The sequence below is a fragment of the Alligator sinensis genome, unplaced genomic scaffold (assembly GCF_000455745.1).
Source record: "Alligator sinensis unplaced genomic scaffold, ASM45574v1 scaffold1097_1, whole genome shotgun sequence".
In the NCBI taxonomy this organism is placed as follows: domain Eukaryota; kingdom Metazoa; phylum Chordata; order Crocodylia; family Alligatoridae; genus Alligator; species Alligator sinensis.
Genome location: NW_005841950.1, coordinates 2,429,136 through 2,452,144, shown reverse-complemented (window position 1 = coordinate 2,452,144; position 23,009 = coordinate 2,429,136). Strand labels below are relative to the sequence as shown.

Genomic DNA, 23,009 nt, shown 5'->3' with positions numbered 1-23,009 from the left:
GTTCACATGGGTGAAACTCTGCTCTTACCCATGGAGCAAAGGAGTGGGCAGGCCTCTGAATGGTGCATCCTGGGATACTGAAGGAATGAAAATAGTGCTTTTCCCCCCCTCAAATGACCTGGGTTGAACAGAACAAAGGTAACCCTTGCCTGAACTGGCATAACTTTAAAACGTTTAGGGGATATTTAACACAGGTTAATACTCTGCAATGGAAGAATGTTCCTGTTTTAAGGACCTTTATGATGGTATAAAGATAACTGTGACATCACCCTCAGTACAAGGCCTGAGACAAAAAAAGAGGTGTCCATCCCTCAGGGGGCATCCTGCCCACACCAACCAGGACTTGGGAAAGGACCAGGGCAATGCAATGCAGGGAGAGAAAAGGGAGACTTAAGACCAACGGGCTAAAGTAATTAAAAAAAAAAGTGAAGGCATTTGTTCAAATTTTTGCTTCTGTCTAGAGCCCAAGTGTCCAGTGCAGTGGAGCTGGTATCCACAGAGGAGTCTGAGGGTGGGAGGCACCTACCCCCGATGGGATTCAGGGCACTTCAGCCTTTGAAACACCTGAGCCCAGAGGCCTTGGCTGAAGACTTGAATCCAAATTCAACCCAGGCCAGCAGTTCCCCATGGGCAGGTTCTGTCAAGGCTCAGGCCCTCACCCCACACAGCCCTACACACATCCTACAGCAAGGGCCTCCTTGAGCAGAGGATGTCCAGGGGCACTTTGAGGGCTTTGCAGAGATCCCATGGGCTGCTCTAGACAGGGAGCAGGCGCTGACTCCCCAGTTGGGGCTTCCTGATAGGGAGATTGTATGGCCAACCCTGCTGAAGTCCTTCAGAGCCATCGCTCACAGAGACAAACCAGCCTGGTGACACCTGCTGCCATGGGATTGTGTATCCAGACTGTGCCTTGTTATCTACTGCAGCTCCAAGAGTGACAGAGGTGCAGCCATGAGGGCTGGGGAAGGAGATCCCTCTTGGGTCACACAGCAGGAGGCTGGAGTGGATGAGTCTATCATTCACACTGGGACATCTCCCCTGCCCACCCCCATTTCAGTGCCACAGTCTGAGTTCAGCTCCAGTGCCACACAGCCAGAGCCAGGGCCGGATTCTGTCCCTAGTAAAAGAGGCTGGTGGGAAGGTGAAGATTGGAGCCTCCGTACCAGCATCGAGAAACGACACCCACCCTGCTGCATAGTCCAGATACACACAGATCCTTCTAGGTGACCAGTGCAGGGATAGGCGGGTGGGACGAGGAGAAGTGAGAGCCTGGCACTGACCTAAGCAGCGCCACACAGCCCAGATCCCCTGCTCTGGGCAAAAGTGGATCTGTCCCTTCCTCCGCACAGACTCTCTGACGACGCCCACAGCCCAGAATCTGCTTTCTGGCACCTCCACCTCCCAGCAGTGTCTCCCCGAGGTGAATCCCTCACGGCCCAGCACGCAGCAGTGCATGTCAAATCTCTCAGGGTTGTCGGGCAGATGCTGCCGTGTGTCTGCACATCTCACACTTCTCCGATACTGAGAAAGGACAAGACAGGGATGAGCCGTATCTGGATCCAGAGTCACCGTCACTGGGAGAGAGAATCACAGTGTCAGGGCAGAGCTCAGAGAGGACCATTCCTCACCCTCCCCAGCAGACCTGTTCTGCCTGGTGCTGTCCTGGGCCCTAGGACAATACTGGACCCTGGGCTCCTGAGGCCAAGGAGAGATGGCCCTGCAGCTCCTCAGGGAAATGAGGAGGACAGGGCATAAAATCCACAAGCCAAGGCAGGAAAATCCCAGCCCAACCCCCTGGGTCGCAGCACAGGGAGGTTCGGTACTGTACTGTGAGAGTGTTTCTCATGGGAGGGGGGGGAGGGGAGTGCTTCAGTGGGATATTTCTGTGAAGACAATCAGATCTGTACTAGCACTTACCTTTGGAATATGAGCTCTCCTCCAGATAAGACTGCAGAGTGTCTGGAAGAACAAAATGGCCACTTACTGGGTCTGCATTATATTAACCACTAGGCTACTAGGCTAAAATATGTAGATTGGGACCTGACTAGCCAGTGCACAGTAGCTATGTGGAGGGTGCAATGTGAATATAAACTGAGTATACATGCCAAAACTGACACTTGTGTCACTGGGTACATGCCCTTCAGGGGCGTGAAGTGTCACAGGATTCTATCTGCCCAGAGCTTGTCTTCTCCTCACACACACGGCATATCCCTTGTATCCCATAAAGTCCCTGCTCAGTACCTTGAAACAGGCTAACCCTCTTTCTTAGGTTTAGTTCAGACCAGCTCTTGATTCTTGTTTGCAGCTCAAGGGAAATCCTCCCCAGCACCTGGACCTGCCCCTTCTCGCACCTGGGAAAAACAATTTAGTGTCACTCCATTTTCCGTCTGTAACTCAGTTTCATGGTAGCAGCCTTGATTAGCTGGCCAGACCTGGGGACTGATTCCTTCTCTGTCCCTCACCCTCAGGACAGGGGGAGCACAGACAGTAACAGCACCAGCTCCCTCCATAGCAGGGATTCATATTTTGCAGCTCTGAACTGTCCATAACATTTCTTGGGATCAGACAGGATCTTTCCCACCCCATGGAGAATCCCAGAGTTTGTATTAAATGACCTCAGGACAGAACACCATCAAAGACGTGTGTCCTGACAGTGACCCTGCCCTGCATATGGTGCTGCAGTGCCCCATGAGCATGCGAGCAGATCACAGTGTTCAGGCCCTGGCCCACCTTTGGGAGCAAGAAGGAGCCACGTACCTGCTCAATGTGCTTCTGATGTCCTGGAGGAGAGAAAGAGAAAGGGAAGAGAGAGCTCAGTGCCACCTGCCACAACCAGGATCCCTCCTATTCTCGGGGCAGGTGCACTCTGTCTGACTGAGTGCAACACACCAGCATCTTCCTCAGAGCGGGGAAAATACGGCCCACATGTAGCCTGGGGGGCTCACCAAGGAATTTTGCCCCCGCCCACCCTTTCCACCCATGAGGGTGAGAGCGAGGCGCCCATGTATACACACATCCCTAAACATACTCTAATGTGCCTTGCTCCAAACCTCATGGGCTGAAGGGCCTGGCCCTGCCAGCCTGCAGCTTCTGGGCAGGGCTGCAGCTGCTGCTGCAGCTCCCGTGGACCTGTTCCGCTTTCCTGGTCTCTCACTTGCTCCAGGCACCAGGTAGGGAAGCTGGGGACTGGAGTGAGCTGGCAAGAGCATGGAGTGGAGTGTAGGCTGGGGCTGGTGGGGGCAGCAAAGAGCTTGGGTGGGCAGCTTGTGGGTGTGAGGGAGAGTGGGGTGGGGTGGGGTGCGGTGGGGACTCCCCACCATGGTGTGCAGCCCTGGCAGGCAGTGGCAGTGGCAGCAGCAGCAGGCAGAGCACTCAGGGGTCTGTTGCACAGTGGGGCATGCTGCAGGCCAGCACTGCACATTGCAGTGAGGAGCACAGGCTCCATGGGGCCGTCTGTATCACCGGTGGTCCCCACACTCACACGGCACAGGAGGAAAGCCCCAGTCACTGGAGCCAGCTGCCTTATCTGCCCCCAGAGGAAAGCACCTGGGGCTTCCCTCCCCTACAGGGCAGCTCCTGTGAGGAAGGCAGCCGGCTCCAGCCCCCCACATATACACAACCCCCCCAATATACCCCATGCCCCCCATGTACAGCCACACCGCCTCACAACCCCCCACCCTTGCACACCCTACCACACACGCACACACACACCCCCCCACCATATGCATAAACACACTCAGACACACACACACAGAGTATAAAAGACTAAGAATTTATTTGTAAGTTATTATACAATGCTCTCTTTACACTATGCAAACACAAATCATGACAAAAAATTGTTTTGTAATAAAATTAAAATATGTTATAGTAGGCGTCTGACTTTTAGTATGGAGGGATTTCTGGTGGCAAAGGTCAGGGGTGGGGAGGCAGGAATTCTGGCCCCAAGATGGGGCAAAATTCAAGGGGCAAGGCTACCCAGGTGTCCCTCAACAGCTCACCAAAACTAATTAAGCAACCCTCCACCCAAAATAATTGCCCGCCCCTGATCTACATAAATATTTCTCCATTACAACCTTCTCCCCAAGGCCCATTGTTCAGGCTTTGCCCCTTTCGTGTGCAGGGGTAGGAGGGGTTTTAATGTGCCTCACCTGCAGGAGGTCCCTTGGTGGCTGCTGGCACTTTCTCTCCATCTCTCTAACCAGGCTGTCAAGACGGGAGATCTCCTCTGAGAGTTTGGTGACAGTTTCCTCCTGACTTGTCTCAATCTCCCTCTCCAGCTCTGCCAGCCGGACCAGCAGAAGTCGCTCCTGCTCCTTGATGAACTGGTGCAGTCGCTTAAATTCAGACACAACCTTCTGCCTCTCAGCCTTTGTCTTTGCCTGCAATGAGCAGCAGGAAACCAGGGAGGGGAGGTCAGGACCTTTGGGGAGAGTCAAAGGTTTTGTGAGACTGATGATCAGAAGAGTTAGTTCCCTTGAGCTCCCATTGTCTTGAAAAGATGTTGGGGTCTTCCAGCATCTCTGCTCCTAGACCTCTCTGGTTGCAGACTGTTTGTACCCTGCCTGGTTTCTGTGCACTTCGTTCACCTTAGGAAGGGTTTTTTGCAGCTCTGAGGCCTCAATTGTACACAGGAGAGAAGTCAATTGTTCTCCCTGCACACAGCAACACACCGCCAAAAAACAACACGCACATTTCCACCAAATGCACAGAGGAGGAGATATCCTCCCCTCCACCTTCCTAGGTTGCCCTGATCACAGTAACCAGGAGCACTGACCTGATATTAGGAGCACTGACCTGATATTCTTGGTGTTTCTGACTCTCACTGACTCTCAGGTCTTCAAGCCTTTTTCTCTCTTCCCTCAGAAACTCCAGTTCATCCTGAATTTGCTCCTGAGGGAAGGAAAATGTCTTGGGTGAATCTTCCTTTCCGGATGGAGAGAGAGGTATGTTTTCCTACTGCACAACCAAGATACCTTCCCTGCTGTGATGTCAAGGACTGTCACATTGTTATTGGCAAGCTCACATGTGTCCTCTCTTGGTGAACCTGCTGAGTTCCTGTTTCAGTGATACTCATATGACTACTGCTGAGCTGTATAAAAGCCAAAAGGAAGGCTTAGACTACATAGCACTTGTCTCTGTCCGGAAAATTTTGTATGCAAGAGATGGGCTCTTCTCCAGGACTGGAATGAAGTGAGTGTCAGACACGAGAAGGGCCAGTTACCAGACACTGCTCCATCTCCTGTATCCCCAGCTCCTGCTGGCTTTGGAGTCCAGGGAGATTAAAGAGCAAAGGGTGACATCATCTGTAGGTTTAGGGTCCCATGTGTAACAGCAGATACAGCAGGCAACATCCTATAGAGTTGACACCCTTCCTGTCAGCAGTTGTAAGCAGATGGGGGATGCTGACCCCAGCACAACACTAGATTGGGGTGTCTTTGATTCTGGAAGTGGGAAAGGGAAGGGCACATTATGCCTTGTGGCTACACAGTGCTGGGAAGATGAGACTGGCTCAGGAGAGAGTGCAGCACACAAATTACAGGGCTGGTAACTTTACTGTTCTGAACAGGAAACAAAACTGAAGCAAATGTGGTCCCTAGGAGGCACACAGTATAACAACAAGCAGGGCTGTGCTGGGGGCAGGAGGGGTGAATCAGGGCGACCACCCTGGGCCCCACACTTCGGGGGGCCCTGTGGGCAGTGCGGTACAGGCCCCACCATGGCTGCCACTGCCAAATGCTGCCGGCTCTGGATGCTTGCCTCCCCCCAGCTTCAGCGGCTCTGGCCACTCACCACCCCTGGCCCCCGTCGCCAACACTGGCACTGGCTTCTGCAGGTTGTCACGACCCCCACCTCCAGCCCCGCACAGGCTGATATGCCGGGCCCCGCACACCCCTAGGGACAGCTCTGAAATAAGTAAAGACACGTTGCTATATATAATGGCTAATGCACATTACATAACAGGACAAAGCACTGACTGCATCTAAATCACTGTGAACTCTGATCCCCAGCTTCGGAGATCAGAGGAACCTTGGAATGAATTAGAATAAAATAGCAGCAAGTCCCCAACAACTCTCCTGGCTTTAGGACCCACCAGGGAGGCATGGAAATTCCTGCGTTTTAAAAAAAGCTCTGTGCTCTCATTTAAAAAAATAAATCCCAAAGAAACATCAAAACGCTGAGGTCCAGAATTGTGTCCCCTGGAATCATACACTAAAACATTCTGTATCTTGCCTCATAAAGGCTTCCAAGGAGCGGACAACCCAGTTTTAACATACAGAAAATAGTGGGGAAATCAGAGGCATAACAAGCTCTTTGGGCCCCCAGGGTGGGGGCCAGAGGAGGGGCAATCCTGCTGACCACAGGAGAGCAGGGGTGGATGGGGAGAGTGGCGAGAGAGGGAGAAACATCTCACCTGCCCAGTATCTCCTCAACTGAACAGCAGGTATAACTGCTGTTGCTCATCTTTTAGCAGCATGGAGTGGGCTGGTGAGCTGAAGGGGAGGCAATGGCATTGGTTCCCTAGGGGACAGCTCCTGGTATCCCAATCACCCCACACTATGCCCTAGGGAAAGGCTGTGCATCCCACAGCAAAGAGGCTGGTCCTCTAGGAGCCAATAAAGTATTGCCTGTGTTGACTGTAGAAAGGTGAGCTGTGCCTGCAGAAAACCAGTGGTGGTAGTTTCTACATAGCTTGGACTCTGGGCCCAGACCTGTTGGCCCATTCATCCATTTGGATGTAGGCCCGGCTCAGAGGGGCTGAGAAATGCTGGCTTCAGAGGGAATGTCCTCAAGTAGCTGAAAATGGAGTGCTTCCTACCTTGTATTTCTGGGCAGCCTCCTCAATGAGCAGCACTGAGTGAGCTCTGTGCTTTGGGGATCTCCAACAAACCACACACACGGTCGCCCCATCCTCCTCACAGAACAAGTTAAGCTCCTTCTTGTGTTTCATGCACAGATCCTCAACTCCAGGAACTAACTCCAATTGTTTAATGCCTTCTACAAGATTTGCCAGCTGCCAGTTTGGGCAGAGATTCCCTTTCTGAAACTCGGCTCTGCAGACAGGACACTCCAAAGGTCCGTGTTCTTCCCAGATCTCACAGTAATCACTGATACAAGCTCGGCAGAAGTTGGGCCCACAGTCTAGTGTTACTGGATCGGTCAGGTGCTCCAGGCAGATGGGACACTTGATTTCCTCTTGGATGTCCTGCCCTGGTCTTGGTGAGGCCATGGCTGCTGGTGTCCTTAGGGCACTTCTGGTCGCTCCTGTCTATTCTGCATATGGAGAGAAAAACATGAAAATATGTAAAGTTTAGTGCAAGCCATATGGGGAAGGAGATGGAAAGGCAGGGAGAAAGCAGGGTATGAAGTGGGGACAGCCTGCATGGGGAAGGCGTTTCCACACAGGCGAAGGAAAGGGGAATCGCAGGTTGGTGGCAAGAATCAGTGTCTCTGTTGCAATCCCCACTTCTCAACTGCAGACCTGATTTGAATGGGAATCTATTTGAATGGGAACGCATCTGAATGGGAATCTATTTTGTTCTAACAAATGTAGTTTGTTAAATGTTTAGTAAGCCGTAAAAACCAAACAGCCTTGTGAAACCATAAGCTAAAGTGTGGAGGGAACAGATATCAGCATGAGACATGAGGACACCTCCCAGCCAAGGCAGGTGACGTGCACAAGGGGTCCTCAGGTAAGTGATTGGTCCGGATAGTCCTAAGAATCGGGGGGGGGGGGTGTGCATGCACCAATACAAGGCCTTAAATGTCTCTGCACTAATGCTCATAGCATGGGGAATAAGCAGGAGGAACTCGCCCTCCGGATACCTAGTACAAACCTGGACATAGTAGGGCTCACAGAAACCTGGTGGGATTCATCCCATGACTGGGTGGTAAACATTAGGGGCTACAGACTATATAGGTGGGATAGAATGGGGAGGAAAGGCGGGGGTGTGGCACTCTACGTCAAGGAGCAATATACGTCCGCAACTAACAGGATGGGGTCAGAGGAGGGGCAGGCTGAAGTGCTCTGGGTCAGAATACAGGGGGGTCATGGGGAAAGGGACTTAACGGTGGGGGTCTACTACAGACCACCCAACCAAAGGGAAGAAATGGACCATGAATTCTCAGGTCAGCTTGCGGAGGCACTTAAGGCAAGGGATATAGTCATCATGGGTGATCTAAATTACCCAGTCATCTGCTGGGAGGAGCAGTCAGCCAGGTCGGACCGCTCACAAAGGTTTCTTGCTGAAATACAGGACCTCCACTTAACCCAGGAAGTGCACAGTCCCACCAGGGGGAATGCCCTGCTGGACCTGGTCCTGGCCACAGGCGATGACCTGGTGAGGGGACTCCAGGTTCTTGGCCACCTAGGTGCCAGTGATCATTGCCTACTGGAATTCACCATCCAGCGCAGGGTGTCAAGGGCCTGCAGCAAGGCAGTAGGCCTTAACTTCAAGAGGACCAATTTCAATGAGTTGGAAGATTGGTAGGAGAGGCACTGGGGTCCTGGAGGGTAGGGGAATGGGGTGTCCAAGACGAGTTGTCATTCTTTAAGGAGATGATCTTCTGAGCCCAAGGGGTGACAGTCCCAATGAGAATCAAGGGGGACAAGAATGCTCAAAAGCCCCCCTGGCTCACCAAAGGCATTCAGGAACGTCTGAAAACCAAAAAGGAGGCATACACCCAGTGGAAGGGAAGGGCTGTCACCAAAGAGGAGTATACCTCCATCACTCAGGTCTGTAGGGGGGCTGTTAGGAAAGCTAAGGCAGATATAGAAATAGGGCTAGCATCAAGGACAACAAAAAGTCCTTTTTTAAATACATAGGGAATATGAAGAAGGCACCGGGTAATGCAGGGTCCCTGCGGGATATGCTTGGCAATCTGATAGTTGCACCAAAGGAAAAGGCAGACCTTTTTAACAATTTATATGCCTCCATTTTTTGTGTGCAGGGACTGGGATTCCCCCACTGAGATTCAGGATGGACTCAGGAAAGACTCTGCCAGGCCTAGGGTCAGGTAGGACCTAGTTAGGGAACTTCTGGAGGGACTGGATGCGTTCAAATCAGCAGGTCCAGATGCTCTCCACCCCAGGGTGCTGAGGGAATTGGCAGGGGGTATCAAGGGGCCCCTGGCACGGCTTTATGAGCACTCATGGTGCTCTGGCCAGGTGCTAGATGACTGGAAGAAGGCCAATGTGGTCTCCATTTTCAAAAAAGGGAGGAGGGAGGACCTGGGCAAATATAGACCCGTCTTACTTCGATCCTGGGGAAGCTCTTTGAGAAGATTATCCAGGAGCACACCTGGGAAGGACCAGTGTGGGGGATGATGCTCAGGGGCAACCAGCATGGGTTCATTAGGGGCAGGTCCTGTCAGACCAACCTGATTGCCTTCTACGATCAGGTCACAAAATCATTGAACGCAGGTGTTGCAGTGCATGTAGTCTTCCTGGACTTCAGGAAGGCCTTTGACACTGTCTCCCACCCCATTCTCATTAAAAAGCTAGGCAACTGTGGTATTGATGCCTACAGTCAGACAGGTCACAAATTGGCTGATGAGCTGCACCCAGAGACTGGTGGTGGACAGGTTATATTCGACCTGGAGGGATGTGGGCAGTGGGGTCTCCCAGGGCTCGGTCCTTGGGCCTGCACTGTTTAATCTCTTTATTAGCGACTTGTACGAGGGGGTGAAAAGCACCCTGTTCAAATTCGCTGACGACACCAAGATTTGGGATGAGATGGGCACGCTAGAAGGAAGGGACAGGATACAGGTGGACCTGGACAGGTTACAGGGGTGGGCGAATGAGAACAGGATGGGATTCAATGCTGACAAGTGTAGGGTGCTGCACTTGGGCAGTAAGAACCAGCAGCATACCTATAGGTTGGGGAACTCCCTTCTTGAAAGCACAGTGGCAGGAAGAGATCTTGGAGTCATTGTTGATTCTAAAATGAACATGGGCCGCCAATGTGAGGACGCGGTCAGTAAGGCTAACTGCACGTTGTCATGCATCCACAGATGCATCACAAGCAGGGCCAAGGAGGTGATCCTTCCCCTCTATGCAATGCTGGCCAGGCCACAGCTGGAACTTCAGGAGGGATGTGGACAGCATGGAGAGGGTCCAGAGGGGGGCCACTCGCATGATCAGGGGGCAGCAAGGCAGATCCTACGAGGAGAGGCTATGAGACCTGAACCTGTTCAGCCTCCACAAGAGAAGGCTGAGAGGGGATCTGGTGGCCATCTATTAACTTACTGGGGGGGACCAGCAGGGAATGGGAGATATCCTGTTCACTTGAGCACCTCCCATAGTAACAAGGAATAACGGCCATAAGCTGTTTGAGAGTAGGTTCAGGCTGGACATTAGAAGGCACTACTTCACAGTCAGGGTGGCTAGGATCTGGAACCAACTTCCAAGGGAAGTGGTGCTGGCTCCTACCTTGGGGGTCTTTGAGAGGAGGCTGGATAGTTACCTAGCTGGGGTCATATAAGCCCAGTATTCTCTCCTGCCCAGGGCAGGGGGTCAGACTTGAAGATCCCTTCCAACCCTACATCTATGAACCTATGAGCATTAACAGTATTCATTCCACCATGGAAAGAGAAAAGGAGATAAGGAAGCCTCCCTGCTTTCCCAAGAATGTAAATCTCAATTAGCTGACATCCTCCAGGTCCACAAGACATCTAGTTAAATTCAGTTCAGGATGTTTAACTGAAACAAAGGAATTTAATTAAAACCAATCAGAGATCATTCATTGTAATACTGGTTGGTATCAACCATCTATAAATATTGGGCACAGGCTGGAGGGAAATTTGGACTTCTAGGATATTTATACACATAACTTTTTGTCCCGTGACATGCTGGAGATCCGCTGCTTCAGATGGTTTACTTGAGTCTGCTCTGCACATGAGTTGACGCGCCCTGTGCTGCGCCATGTTCAGTTGAATAAGAGGCAAAATGCATGTCAGCATGCAGAAAATAGTAGTGATGCACTATTGAACTAAAGTGCCTACAAGGTGTTTTAGTTCATAAGCACACCGCTGCTATTTTCTGTGCACTGACATGCATTTTACTGCTTATACAACTGCATGTAGTGCTGCGGCATTTACACATGTAAAAAAGCCACTAGTTTCAGATCTTTAAATTTGAACTCTTCCAAGGGTCTGCAAACCAATCAGGCCCCTAGGTGAACAGAGAAGTCTGGCCAGAGGACCTGTTTTCTTCCCTGAATCCAAGAAGAAAACTAGAAGTAATGGTCACAAACTCCTTGAAGACTGTTTCAACATTAGGAAAAACTTCTTCACAGCTAGAGTGTCTAGACTGTGGAATAAGCTCCTTCCAGAGGTGGTGCAATCACCTACCCTGGAAATCTTCAAGAGGAGACTGGACAGTCATTTTGCTGGGCTCACCTGCCCCAGTTGTCTTTCCTGTGTGGTACAGGGGGCTGGACCTGATGATCTTCCGAGGTCCCTTCCAGCCTTAAAATCTATGAATCTATGAATCAAGGATACATAAAAATTGCCTTTATTGAATTAAACAAGTCTTTGCTATTATGTATCCTAATACAAGTTTTGCGTTGTGACTGGAATTGGTCTCACTCGATCATCAATCTCACTCTCAACCACGGTTAAAACTGAGTGTAACACCTTGACAAGTGTCCTAGCCACTAGGCTGTTTTGGCTAAAAGGTGGGATGGCCTTCCTCACTCTTCACTTCACTTCTCGCACATGCACAGCTATCTGGGCAAGTTTATTGTGCTGAATATGGAACAAGAATCCAGGCCCGCCTCCATGTCAAAATGGCCGTTCGGCAGTTATGTAGGTGCATAAAAGTGAAACAAGATTGACCCCACCATAGCATGTGCACTCAGTCAAATCCAGTTCCCCAGTCAAAGAAGTCTGAACAGTGGAAGAAGAGATGCAGGACAGATAGTCCAGCTTTTTCAGGAGTAACATTTTTGGAAGGGCACTGGAATGGCCTAATATGGGCATCTGTTATCTACAGCCATCCCATGCCTGCTTCCCTACGTTAATAACTGCATTTAACACCTCATTAAATATTTTTATACCCATTTATATATCAGAATTACTTTGAAGAACTGTCTCAAGTTAATATTACACGGATATTTTTAAAGAGCTTTCTGTAAGGATCAGGGGAAGTACAAATGAGAAACACCACCACAAATAATCAGCTGCGAATAGGACCCTAACATCAGCCTCGTGCTCCATTCTTAGCACATTTGACAATGCTACCCCTGCAATGTACTCATTACCAGCCCCCTCACTAATGTGTACTAATATATAATACATGTGTCATGTTTCCCTAGGTAGAGTACCTTCATCTGCACAAAAAAGGGTTTGTCCTACAAATGGTTTGAAACAGTGATCCAGCAAACATATCTGTCTCTCCTGTGCCATTTCCTTGCATGTGTGCATGCAGTCTCTTCCAAGAAAAGAATATTTTAGGTTGATTGAATAACTTATGACAGTGGTTAATGAGACGGATAAGGAGAAATGTAAATAAAACATAGTTGGGCAGTCTGAGAAAAGCAAGCAGCTCATTACCTTGTGCTCCTGGGCAGCCTCCCCTACAGGAACCACAGTGTGAGCATGGGATGATCTGCAAATCACCTCTCTCAGTCATGGTCAATTCCACAAAACAGTTTTGGAACAGTTCCCCTTGTTCCTTTCTTGCCCACTTCCCTCCTGCTCCTTTGCCGCCTGTGCACCCAGACATGGATATGTTCTCCAATAATCACCAACTACCTACTCTGGCTTAGGTTCATCTGGGCAAAGGTCTCTGCTTTCATGGGCAAGGCACATCGGTATCTGACTCCTCCTAACATGGGGTGCAGTAGGCAAAGCAGGGATTTTTCCTGAAGCATGGAAGAGGATGTTAAATGAACCACAGACTAGTGTGATGGGTTTGCTGGCAGGGGCTTGACAGGGGCAGCTTGGCCTGTGGGTTTTTAAAAGTTCAAAATTGATTGGTGGGGGAATTTCTCCTTCCCCAATAACCAGCTGATGGCAGGGGACCATCCCTACCCAGTGGTGAAGTGAAGAATCAGACTGGAGAGACATCTAGCCTTCTTGCTCTCCGAATTGGTCCCTTTTGTCACATGGAGAGAATAAAAGGGCCGTGTGCCCAGCTCCTAGAGGTTTGTTTGATACGGGACTGAGAATAGGGGCTTCAAAGAGGAGCTGGTTTGAACTGACCAGGGGGGCAGAGTACTTGCTCCAGAAGAGCCCCAGAAGATGCTGCGTTGGATGGGAAGTGGCCCTGGAGCTTGGCGCACAGGCATTGCACAGCCTGTGCCTCCTGCAGCCATGGAGTCCCTTCAGCTCTGTCCAGGCCCTGTGCACCGCTCTATGCACTGTGGGGTTTCTGTCTCACGCAGGGAGAGGACCTACCCTGCACCGCTCTGTGCACCAAAGGAGCTCCAGCCTCATGCAGGGATAGGGACCTGTGCTATCTCGTGTAGTCACGAGGTCCTTTCAACTCTCTGGACCGTCCATGCACTGACACCACAGGTCTTTCTACGGTGGGGCTGGGAGCAGCTTCTCACTGCTTCCCGCTCAGTGGAGGTGTGTTCGGGGTGCGTCTGGGGCAACTGCTCTGCCCTGCTGGTCAGCTCCACCAGCAGTTCTCAAGCCCATCTTCATCGTCCCTCATCGAAGCTGCCCATGAGAAGTCTGAGAGGGCATCTTGTGGCCACCTACAAATTCATCCGGGGTGGGGGGAGGGGCAGCAAGGAATAAGAGATGCTCTGTTTACCAGGGCACCCCTTGGAGTAACCAGGAACAACAGTCACAACCTGGTGGAAAGCAGATTTAGGTTAGACATCAGGAAGAACTTCTTTACAATAATTTTTGCCAGAATCTAGAATGGGCTTCCAAGGGAGGTGGTGCTCTCCCCTACCCTGGGGGTCTTTAAGAGGAGACTGGATGTGCACCTGGCTGGGGTCATCTGAGCCCAGCATTCTTTCCTGCCCAGGACAGGGGGTCAGACTCAATGATCTTCCAAGGTCACTTCTGACCCAAACATCTATGACTCTATGTGCTGGGCATGCAGGATTTTATCCCTTCCAGAGGCTCCTCCCCCAAACTGACAACAGACCAATGGGAAAGCCTGAGGGGTCAGTTCCCCCTCAAGTCCTCTTCTTCACCTCGCTTTTGTGTCAGGGTGGGGCAAGCCTTCATCCTGCCTCCTCCTGATTGGTGGGGAAGGAAAATGCCCCCATCAATCGGCCAGAGCCATCCAGCTCAAGCCATCAAGCTGGGCTACCAGTGAGCCCAACTGCCAGCCTGCCACGCCTGTAACAATCATTAATCTTCTTGCCATCCAGGGTGAGGAAACCAGGCAGTGCTTGCTAAGTGTCAACCATTAGCATCAGGCTACTTACGAGCAATGTAGCAGGAAACCTTAACCCTGGCACAGGAAAAAGTGAGCAAGGAAGGAAGAACCAGTAAGGCCCTTCCAGGACTAGAACTTTTGTGACCCAAGGGGGACGGGGAATTATTTGCAGCAGAGAGCAGCTCTGTCCAAGCAGCCAGAGCAGTGGAGTGCCCAGGTGCCAGGGTGAACACCCAACTTAACAAAGAGGGTCAAGCTGCCTGCTGCAGGCAAGATCAGAGACTGCCTAATGAGAGCCAGCTGGCCTTGTGCTATGGATTTGCCTTCTGCAAGGGAGATAGCCTGCAAATGGTGGTTGATGGAGAAGGACAAAAACCTTCTGGAAAAGGGGAGAAACTAGAAATCTAGCAATGGGAGCTGGGTGTACCTAGAGCTTTGTATTCAGGATTATGTTAATCCAGTTGGGGTCTGGTTTGTCTGGTGTATAAGAACTGGTGGACCCAAAGCAGCTGTGAGGGGAGAGCATGAGGAGGCTGCAGAGTGGAGCACCCAGCACTCTGGGTTTTTTTCTCTTTTAGTTTACTCTGGCCTTTCCTTATGAAGGAGGCACATTGAAGGGCAAGAGGGGCTGAGGCTCAGGCAGGTCCAGGGCCCCAGACAGAAGTCAGGCCATCCCAAGCTCAGGAAGGGCTGCAGCCCAGAGTGGTGTGAGACAGAGCCAGGAACCTAGAGTGAGAAAAGAGGTGGACTGAAGCCCAGGAGGGGCCACAGCCCAGACCAGAGCAAGATGGGGCCAGGAACCCAGAGCAAGAAAAAGAGATGGGAGTGAAAAGGCAACCTGCTGTGGCTAGAGAGATCGGCAGCCTGATAATGACCTGGATGGTGTAAGGCAGCAATAAGTACATCTTGAACTTCTGGCAAGACATAAAACTGCCTAGCAGAAGCAGAGGAAGGGACCTCCCATGTTTCAGCCCTATAACCTAGAAGTCAGGGTACTTTTTTCAGGTAGGAAGAGCCCTAGATACCCCACAGTAGTTTGGAGTTTGAAGTTGCCTCTGTCTGATTTCTCAGCCCAGAGCTGACACCACAGGTTGGCTGTCAGCAGGTGCCTCCAGCCTTCCCTTTGAAACTGGCTCCTTAGGTAGCCAAGAGAAGGAGATATGTGGGGCAAGGAAGAAGACAATGATCTAGACAGTGACTGGAACACTGAATGGCAATGGTGATACAGGTCCTCCAGCAGCCAGCATGTTGCTGCTGACACTGCCTGCTCTGAGTGAGCTGTACCTGCAGAAAAACAGTGATGGTAGTTTCTATGTACCTAGGGCCTTGTGCTTAAATTCCTTTGGCCCATTCATTAATCAGCCCCAGGTAGAAGTTAGAGCTTTTCATTATTAGCACCGTGGGCTTGGCCATTTCTGGGCTACCCGAGGTACATTCCCTCCATGCCTTGTCTGGAAACAGCAAAGACATGTTTTAGTTCATCTCTGGAAGGGCAAAAGTGCCTTTCATGGTCCTCTGGGGTGAAGCAGTGCAGCAGGCTAGAGCAGAACCAGTGGTTGGAGACCTTTGTGCCAGCATAGAGGGAGTCACTGAGACAAAGTCAATCCACTTCATTATGTGAAGTACGTCACCCATTGTCCTGTCTGCTGATCCTTTGGGACAGGGGGTAACGTGGTCCCTGCTTACCAAGATGTGTACCCAGAGCTTCTCCCCAGAGCAGTTGGAGAGCGTGGGCAGCTCCAAGCTACCTGAGATCTCATGCCATAAAGAAACCCATGCCTACTGTTAAATAGCAGTACAAATTGATACCACCTACTTTGCATCCATAAATTTTGCTTATTTGCAGCATAAGGATCATTGGCAATGCATAGTGGGTGCACACAGATGCACCTGCACCCCCAAATGTGGCAGTGCACCACCTACGAAAAGGTGCCTCCAACAATGCTGGTGGCACCTGCAGGTGGTCGCCACTTGCCACTCCCCGCCTTGCCACTGATATTGCCAGCGGTGTCTTTGGGCAGACCGTGATCACCTCTGGCCACCTCCCACGCTGCCGGCAGTGTCTGTGGGTGGTCGCTGACCACTGGTCAGCACTCGCTACCCCTCCCCCCACTGCCAACAGCACTGTGGCCGCCTGCGTGAGCTCCCTGCTTGCAGCTGCCACGCTCCCACTGCCGACAGCACCGCCGCCACCTGTGGGAGCTTGTCGTGCCCCCCCAGCCTCCAGGGGCATGCCACATTCATGATAAGGACCATGAATGTCAGTTTACTTGGCCTTTGCGCTGCCATAAAAGGCAATGTCTGCTTCCACCCTGAGTAAAGCAGGATTACTACTGGACCTGGGAGCACCTGTGGCTCAGAGAGAGGCTGAGGGAAACTGTAGCTCCACAGGGAATGGTTTGAAATAACTGAAATCAGAGTGCTTCCTACCTTGTATTTCTAGGCAGCCTCCTCAATGAGCCGCACTGAGTGAGACCTGTGCTCTGGGGAGCTCTCACAAACCGCAAACACCACCACTTTCTCCTGCTCACAGAACAGGTTGAGTTCCTTCTTGTGTCTCTTGCACATGTTCACCTCGCTAGGATTTAACTCAATCCAACCTTCTACTGGATTTCCCAGCTGCCAGCTTGGATGGAGATTCCATTTCTGGATCATGCCTCTGAAAACACGATACACCACGGTCCAAGCTCTTCCCACGTCCCACTGTGTCCATTGATACAAGTTTGGCAGAAGCTGTGCCCACATGCTGAGGTCACTGGGTCTGTCAGATACTCCAGGCAGATGGGACATTTGGGTTCCTCTTCGATAGCTTCCCCTGGTCTTGCTGAGGCCATGGCTGCTGATGTCCCCAGGGCACTTCTGGTCTCTCCTGTTTATTCATCCTGTGGAGTGGAGAACATGAAAGGTATGCAAAGCTCAGTGAGAGCCACATGGAGTTGGAGCAGGAAGGGCAGGGAGACAGCAGGTTGTGAATGGAGGAATGCATGCGTCACACCCAGGGATAGGGGCATCCTGGGACAGTGGCAACATAAGCATTTCCATTGCAATCCCTGTTTTAAATCTACAGGCCCAATTTATGTATACTCTGCATAGAATCCCCTGCCTTACACCACTCAAGGGCTCAGCTTGCTAATGTCCACCCAATTGCTAGTCACTGGGGCCTAAATTCATTCACAGGTCTGAGCTGGGCTTTATGCCTCCCCTTGGCCTAGGGACAGACATTACACATAAACCAATTTAAGTGATCAGAAACTGGTTTAAACATGTAACAGAACATAAATTCAGTGCATATAAGCCAGTTTCAAAATGGCTGAAACTGGTTTAAAGTAAATCTTGTTGAAATACTTAACTGATTTGGGTCAAACCAGTTTATGCAATGTCTGTCCCAGACACCTTCCTGATTTATGTTAAACCAAAGCCCCCCAGCATCCCAGATGGTTTGTAGCCCTGGGCTGGGCTAGCCTGGGCTGTGATCTCTGCTCCAGAAAACATGGCTGGCCCCACCCCTCTACTCCCTAGCCAGAGCCCTCTACTCCTAGCAGAGACTGCAGGCACAGCAGGGTCTGCCTGGCTTTTCCGTGCTACACCCACCTCCGCTGCCCTTGCTGCTTACTGCTCAAGCAGGGCTCTCCTCCTCCCTCCCTCCCATCTCCCACAGTATGGACCCCAGCCCCATGGACCCTAGGCATGTGGTATGCTAGCTGATGTTGAGAGGTGTCTGTGTGTGTATCTCCAATTTCACTGAGACAGGCAGACAGAACAGTGTCTGTTTAGGGCTTTTTGGAGCTAATCAATAGGTCAGCTGGTAATGTCCCTCCATTTCTTCCTTGGAAAAAGCTGTTTTAAGAAGAGCTTGAACTAATGAGAGAGGCTTTTATTTTGTTGATGGGTTGATAAATGCTGTGTTATCCGCTTCCTGCTGGCTCCCTCACCTGTCAGGTTTGCAGACAGTATGAAGAAACAGGGAGAGGGAGATTGAAAAGCTCAGTATCATCAACAGATGCATGCACTGTACATCCCCCCACTTTGCCTCAGAGAGCTAGCCAGGGCTGAGGTCTGGCAACACTCCTGCCCCTCAAGCAGTGAGTGGGGAAAAACCTGGGACTGCAGGCAGTGTGGGGGTTTAAACCCCTCCTTAATCAGAGGTCCTGCCAGGGCCTGGTCGTGCCTCTGCCCCCCCCTCCAGCTCTGCACTGTGGTAGGGAAGGGAAGTCTACTCTAGCACCCCCCAGCTTCTAGCCTGAGCTACTGCAGACATGCGCCTGCATTTCCTCAGTCCAGAGGGAATGTCTTTACAGTTGCAAACTGATTCAATCTAGGCAGGTTAGACTAACCTTCAGAGACTGAATCAATTCAGGCTCAGGGTTTGAATGTCTGTCCCTTGCCCTACTGATTTTGCTGGCTGAGGAGGTCATGCTGAACTCTGCATTTCAGCCCCTGTATACAAAACTCCTTGGATTGGTTTTTCCATGGAGATTCCCCCAAGCTGCCTGGCTGGGAAAGGTGTTTACCTCCTTGAAGCAGAGGTTGCAGAATCTACCCCTAAATCTGGTGGATTTGCAGGAGGATGGAACTAATCCACAGGATTTGTCTGCCCAGCAACTCTGGCTGTAGGTACCTGACTGTCTGCCAGGAGACCTTGCTCCATGATCTCTGCTCTCCCACCTGTCACCCTGCCTGCATCAGTGTCTAAAAGGGATTACAACTTACTGCAGTTTTTTCCAAATGTGTGCGTGTGTCCCCCTGATATTATCATGTCCCAATTTGTATATTTAATCCTTAGGATTTTTAGGCATGGACAGTGGGGCTCAAGGGCTGCAAAAACTTGGCCAGTTAAGGAGACTGGGGAGAGTAGGTTAAAGCTAGAGCCTGCTTGTGAACATATCTGACTGAATGGGGGATCCTGAATGGGAAGTGGTGTGGTAGCTGGGTGTGTGCTGACAGGGGTGTTATGGGCAGGGAGTTCCTGAGGGTTGTAGGCTGTTTCTGTCAAGCTGGAGTGGGGGAGTTGATTCTGCTTTGAGTCAAAGGTGTTTGGAGTTTGGGGGTCATGGTACTCCTGGGTGAAGGTAGTGGCTGTGGTTGTTTGGAGACGCATGGGCCTGGACTTCTTTGGTGGTGGAAGCTATTCAGATAGATGGGCTTTGTTTAGACTGTTCAGACTTTAATAGGAAGCATCCTGGAATCAATGCTGGGATTTTTACCTTTTGCTTGTGCCCCACCTCAGTTCCCGTACCCTTCCCTCCTTGCTCTTTGCCCTGATCCAGCCAATCAGGTCTTGGCTGCTTGATAAGGGGCTGCCACGTCTTAATCTAGAGGTCAAAGTTGTAACTACGGAACCCTGCTTCCATCCTTTCTGCAGCTTGAACCGGGAGATAGGAATCCAGCTGGCAGCTGGGGCTGGGGTTGAGGCCAGCAGGTGTAGGTGGAAGCATGGCATGGGCTACACCGGGCAGGGCTCAGTGCTGCAGGGGCAGCCACCAACCAGGCGAGCTCTGCTGCACAAACTGCCCGCCTCCCCCTCCCTCCCCTCACCCCTGACTGGTCCCCCGGTAGTGCCCCCTGCCACACACACACGAGTGCATGTCCCTTCCACATACCCCCATACACCCCCCACCACACCTCCCCCAAAGGGCAGGGCATGCAGAGAGCAGATCACACCTGTCCTGCTCCTGAACACTGCTCCTCACACATCCAAAGCCCCATAGGGAGTTTTGGTTAGTTGTTGCAGCAGGGGGGCAGGAAGTGCTGACCCGCCAGCTCATCAGCATTTCCTATGTAGCCCTTGGGGCCAAATAATTACCCACCCCTGCTAGAGAGTCATGTGCCATCTTGCCTGTTCTCCTTCTGGCCCTGTGAATACCACACCTTTGATTCCTCAGTGCCCAAGCTCCTACAGGAGGGGGCGGGGAGGCTCACCCAAAATCTTCAATAGCTTGGTGGTTAGAGAACTTTTTGCATAGTAGTAAATATGAGAGCAAAGCCCTTTAACTGGACGAGGACCTAGAAACAAAGTCCCATTCCTTGAGTGAATGCTCTAACCCAGTGCTTCTCAAACTATCTGATGTGGCAGACTGGCAATTTTTTTTCCAGTGGGCCAGGTACCGGTGCCCAGTTCAGCCGGTGGCAGCAACTGCGTGTAACAGTGCTACACAAATGTGCAGTCAGCTGTTTCTTTCTCTTTCCTCACCTCACACAACATGACGTCACCTGGAGTGTTGGAACGTATGAACTGTGGCGCTATGACATATCAACGTTATGCTTCTGAAAATATATTTCTTTCTTTCCTGGCAACTCGCTGCGGACCGGCGACCAGTGGCTTGCAGACCGGCACCGGTTCGCGGACCACCGCTTTGAGAAGCACTGCTCTAACCTATGTGCTATTGTACTAAGGTGTCTGCAACCAGACAGAACAGAGAAACCAGCAGGCAGAGCAGCTAAGAGCAAGGAACACTCAGCTGGAGGGAACGGGCCCTGAGATCTGGTCCTTTCCTCCAGTGGTACAGAATTGTCTCACAGCTGTTCATACAGTGAATAAATGCAAGGTGTAAGACAGCCATGGTGTTGGCTGTGGATTCAGATGCCTTGTTCTGGGGGGGGACACCACCCTCATACTGACCACGACCTTCTCATTCGATAATAGGCAGATTTATTAACACACAGTGATAACAGAAAAGAAACAATACAAGCAAGCAAACAATTCTATATATACCTACTGATTCTAATATTGTCATCAGGGCCAAAGTACACCTGGCCAGGACACAGGATTCACTCTGAAGCTCTTTTTCAGGTGTCAAATGTCAGCCATCTGGAGATGGGATGCCAAGGCCCACATAACCCCTTCAGTGGGGTAGATGAGACTGGCTGGTGGTGTGCCCACTGTCCATGGTGGCCCTGGGGGTTCCTCCCAGGGGACAGGGATGGGGACCCCTCTTGGGGAGGAGGACAGGGAGGGAAGAGGGCCCAGGCAGGATGAAGAGGACAGGGAGGGACCCTTTGTTACTCAAGTCTCTGCTTTTGTGTTCTCCTTCCCTCCTGATGACTTCATCCGTGATTGGTCTCTCCCTCTCTGTTCATCACACTGTCTACATTATGTTTCATCAGTATATTCCCCAGGCCTTTAAATATTATTCTTAAGCCATCAATAGGAATCATTGGGAATTGGAAGTGCCCTGCCCAAGAAGCTATAGAGTCCCATGCCTTCTTGCCTGCTCTCCTTCTGGCTTTGTGAATACCACCTTTGGTTCCTCAGTGCCCCAGCTTCAACGGGATGGAAATGGGGGAGGAGGCTCACCCAGAGTCTTCTATACCTGCTGGATATAGAACTGTTTGGGTAGAGGTAAATTTAAGGGTGAAGCCCTTCAAGAAGAGGGGAACCTAGGAACAAGGTATCTCACTCCCTGAGCAAGTGCTGTAACCTCTGTGCTCTTGTACAAAGGTGTCTGCAGCCAGAAGGAAGAGAGGAACGCAGGCAGAGTGGCTAAGAGGAGGAAACACCCAGCTGCAGGGAAGTGGTGCTCAGGTCTGGCCCTCTCCTCCAGTGGTGCAGAATCATCTCACAGCTGCTCATCCAGTGAATATTAAACGCAAGGTGCAGAACAGCCAAGGGAAGTAGGTCCCTGCTTGTTTCTCCTCCTCCTGGCTCCACAAATGCTTCCTTCTGGGCTGTTAAGTGGCCCAGCTACAAGGGAAGGGTTTTAAGAGGCACTGGGTGATGCCTAACTCAGGGCCATGTCATTACAGCAATTTGGTGTAAAACAGGAGGTGCAGACACTGAAGCCCCTTCTTGCTGTGGGGAACCTTGAAACCAGGTCTCTCACTCTTTCAACAAGTGCCTCTAACCATTAGGCACTGGGATAAAGTTAGAACAATATTCCTCATCCTTCACTTTGCTTCTGAGATACACACCCACCTGGGCCATCTTATTGTGCCCCGGATGGAAACAGAACCCAGACTGTGTCAGTGCTGCAGTCGAGAAGCTCCATAGGCACAGAGGGTGTACTTGTACAAGTGATGATGTGGCCATGTACGTGTGACAAAAAGTCACATAGTCGATATGCTGTCACCTTGAGAGACAAAACAGTGATGAGGTAGTACCTCGCCGCTGAAAAGCAGGTGGCCATAGCCATCATGAAACTGGCCACCCCAGCAAGCCTGAGGTTCATCAGAAAGCTGTTTGGTGTGGCTCCCTGTACAGCAGGGGTGGCAATAAGAGAGGCATGCGAGCTGAGGTTGCAGCAAACCAGTTCATCTGCCTCAGTAACCCCAGGGAAGTTGTTGAAGGATTCAAGGGAATGGAGTTCCCCAACTGCATTGGGGCATTGCACACCATCCCAGAAGAGCTGGTTCCATCAACAGGAAGGGATTTCATTCAGTGATCCTCCAAGCTGTAGTTAACCACTACGAATGATTTACTAACATTTACACTGGCTGGACAGGAAGCATTCATGATGAATGTGTCTTTTGAAACTCACCACTGCCTGGGATGATGGAGAAAGGCCAATATGCAACCGGAGTGGATGATGTTGTGATCCGGGGTGTTTCCATGCCACCGCTCATCATAGTGGATGAGGATTACTTCCTCCTGCCCTGACTCATGAAGCGATATGGCAGCCAAGTGACTGACCATCAAAAGCAGACCTTCAACTATCACCTGAGCAAATACTGC

General features: G+C 51.1%; 1 protein-coding gene across 1 annotated transcript; it reads right to left on the bottom strand.

Annotated features, from left to right (window-relative positions):
* Positions 1-1,053: 1,053 nt before the first annotated feature.
* On the bottom strand, positions 1,054-12,567 carry LOC102370138 (tripartite motif-containing protein 10-like). The gene is made up of 8 exons (XM_025199889.1): positions 12,553-12,567; positions 6,818-7,272; positions 4,795-4,890; positions 4,149-4,379; positions 2,758-2,780; positions 2,242-2,351; positions 1,918-1,959; positions 1,054-1,574 (listed from the first exon to the last, which is right to left on the bottom strand). The coding sequence occupies exons 2-8, from the start codon at positions 7,226-7,228 to the stop codon at positions 1,054-1,056; spliced, it is 1,434 nt and encodes a 477-aa protein (XP_025055674.1). The 5' UTR covers positions 7,229-7,272; positions 12,553-12,567.
* Between the last annotated feature and the right edge of the window lie 10,442 nt (positions 12,568-23,009).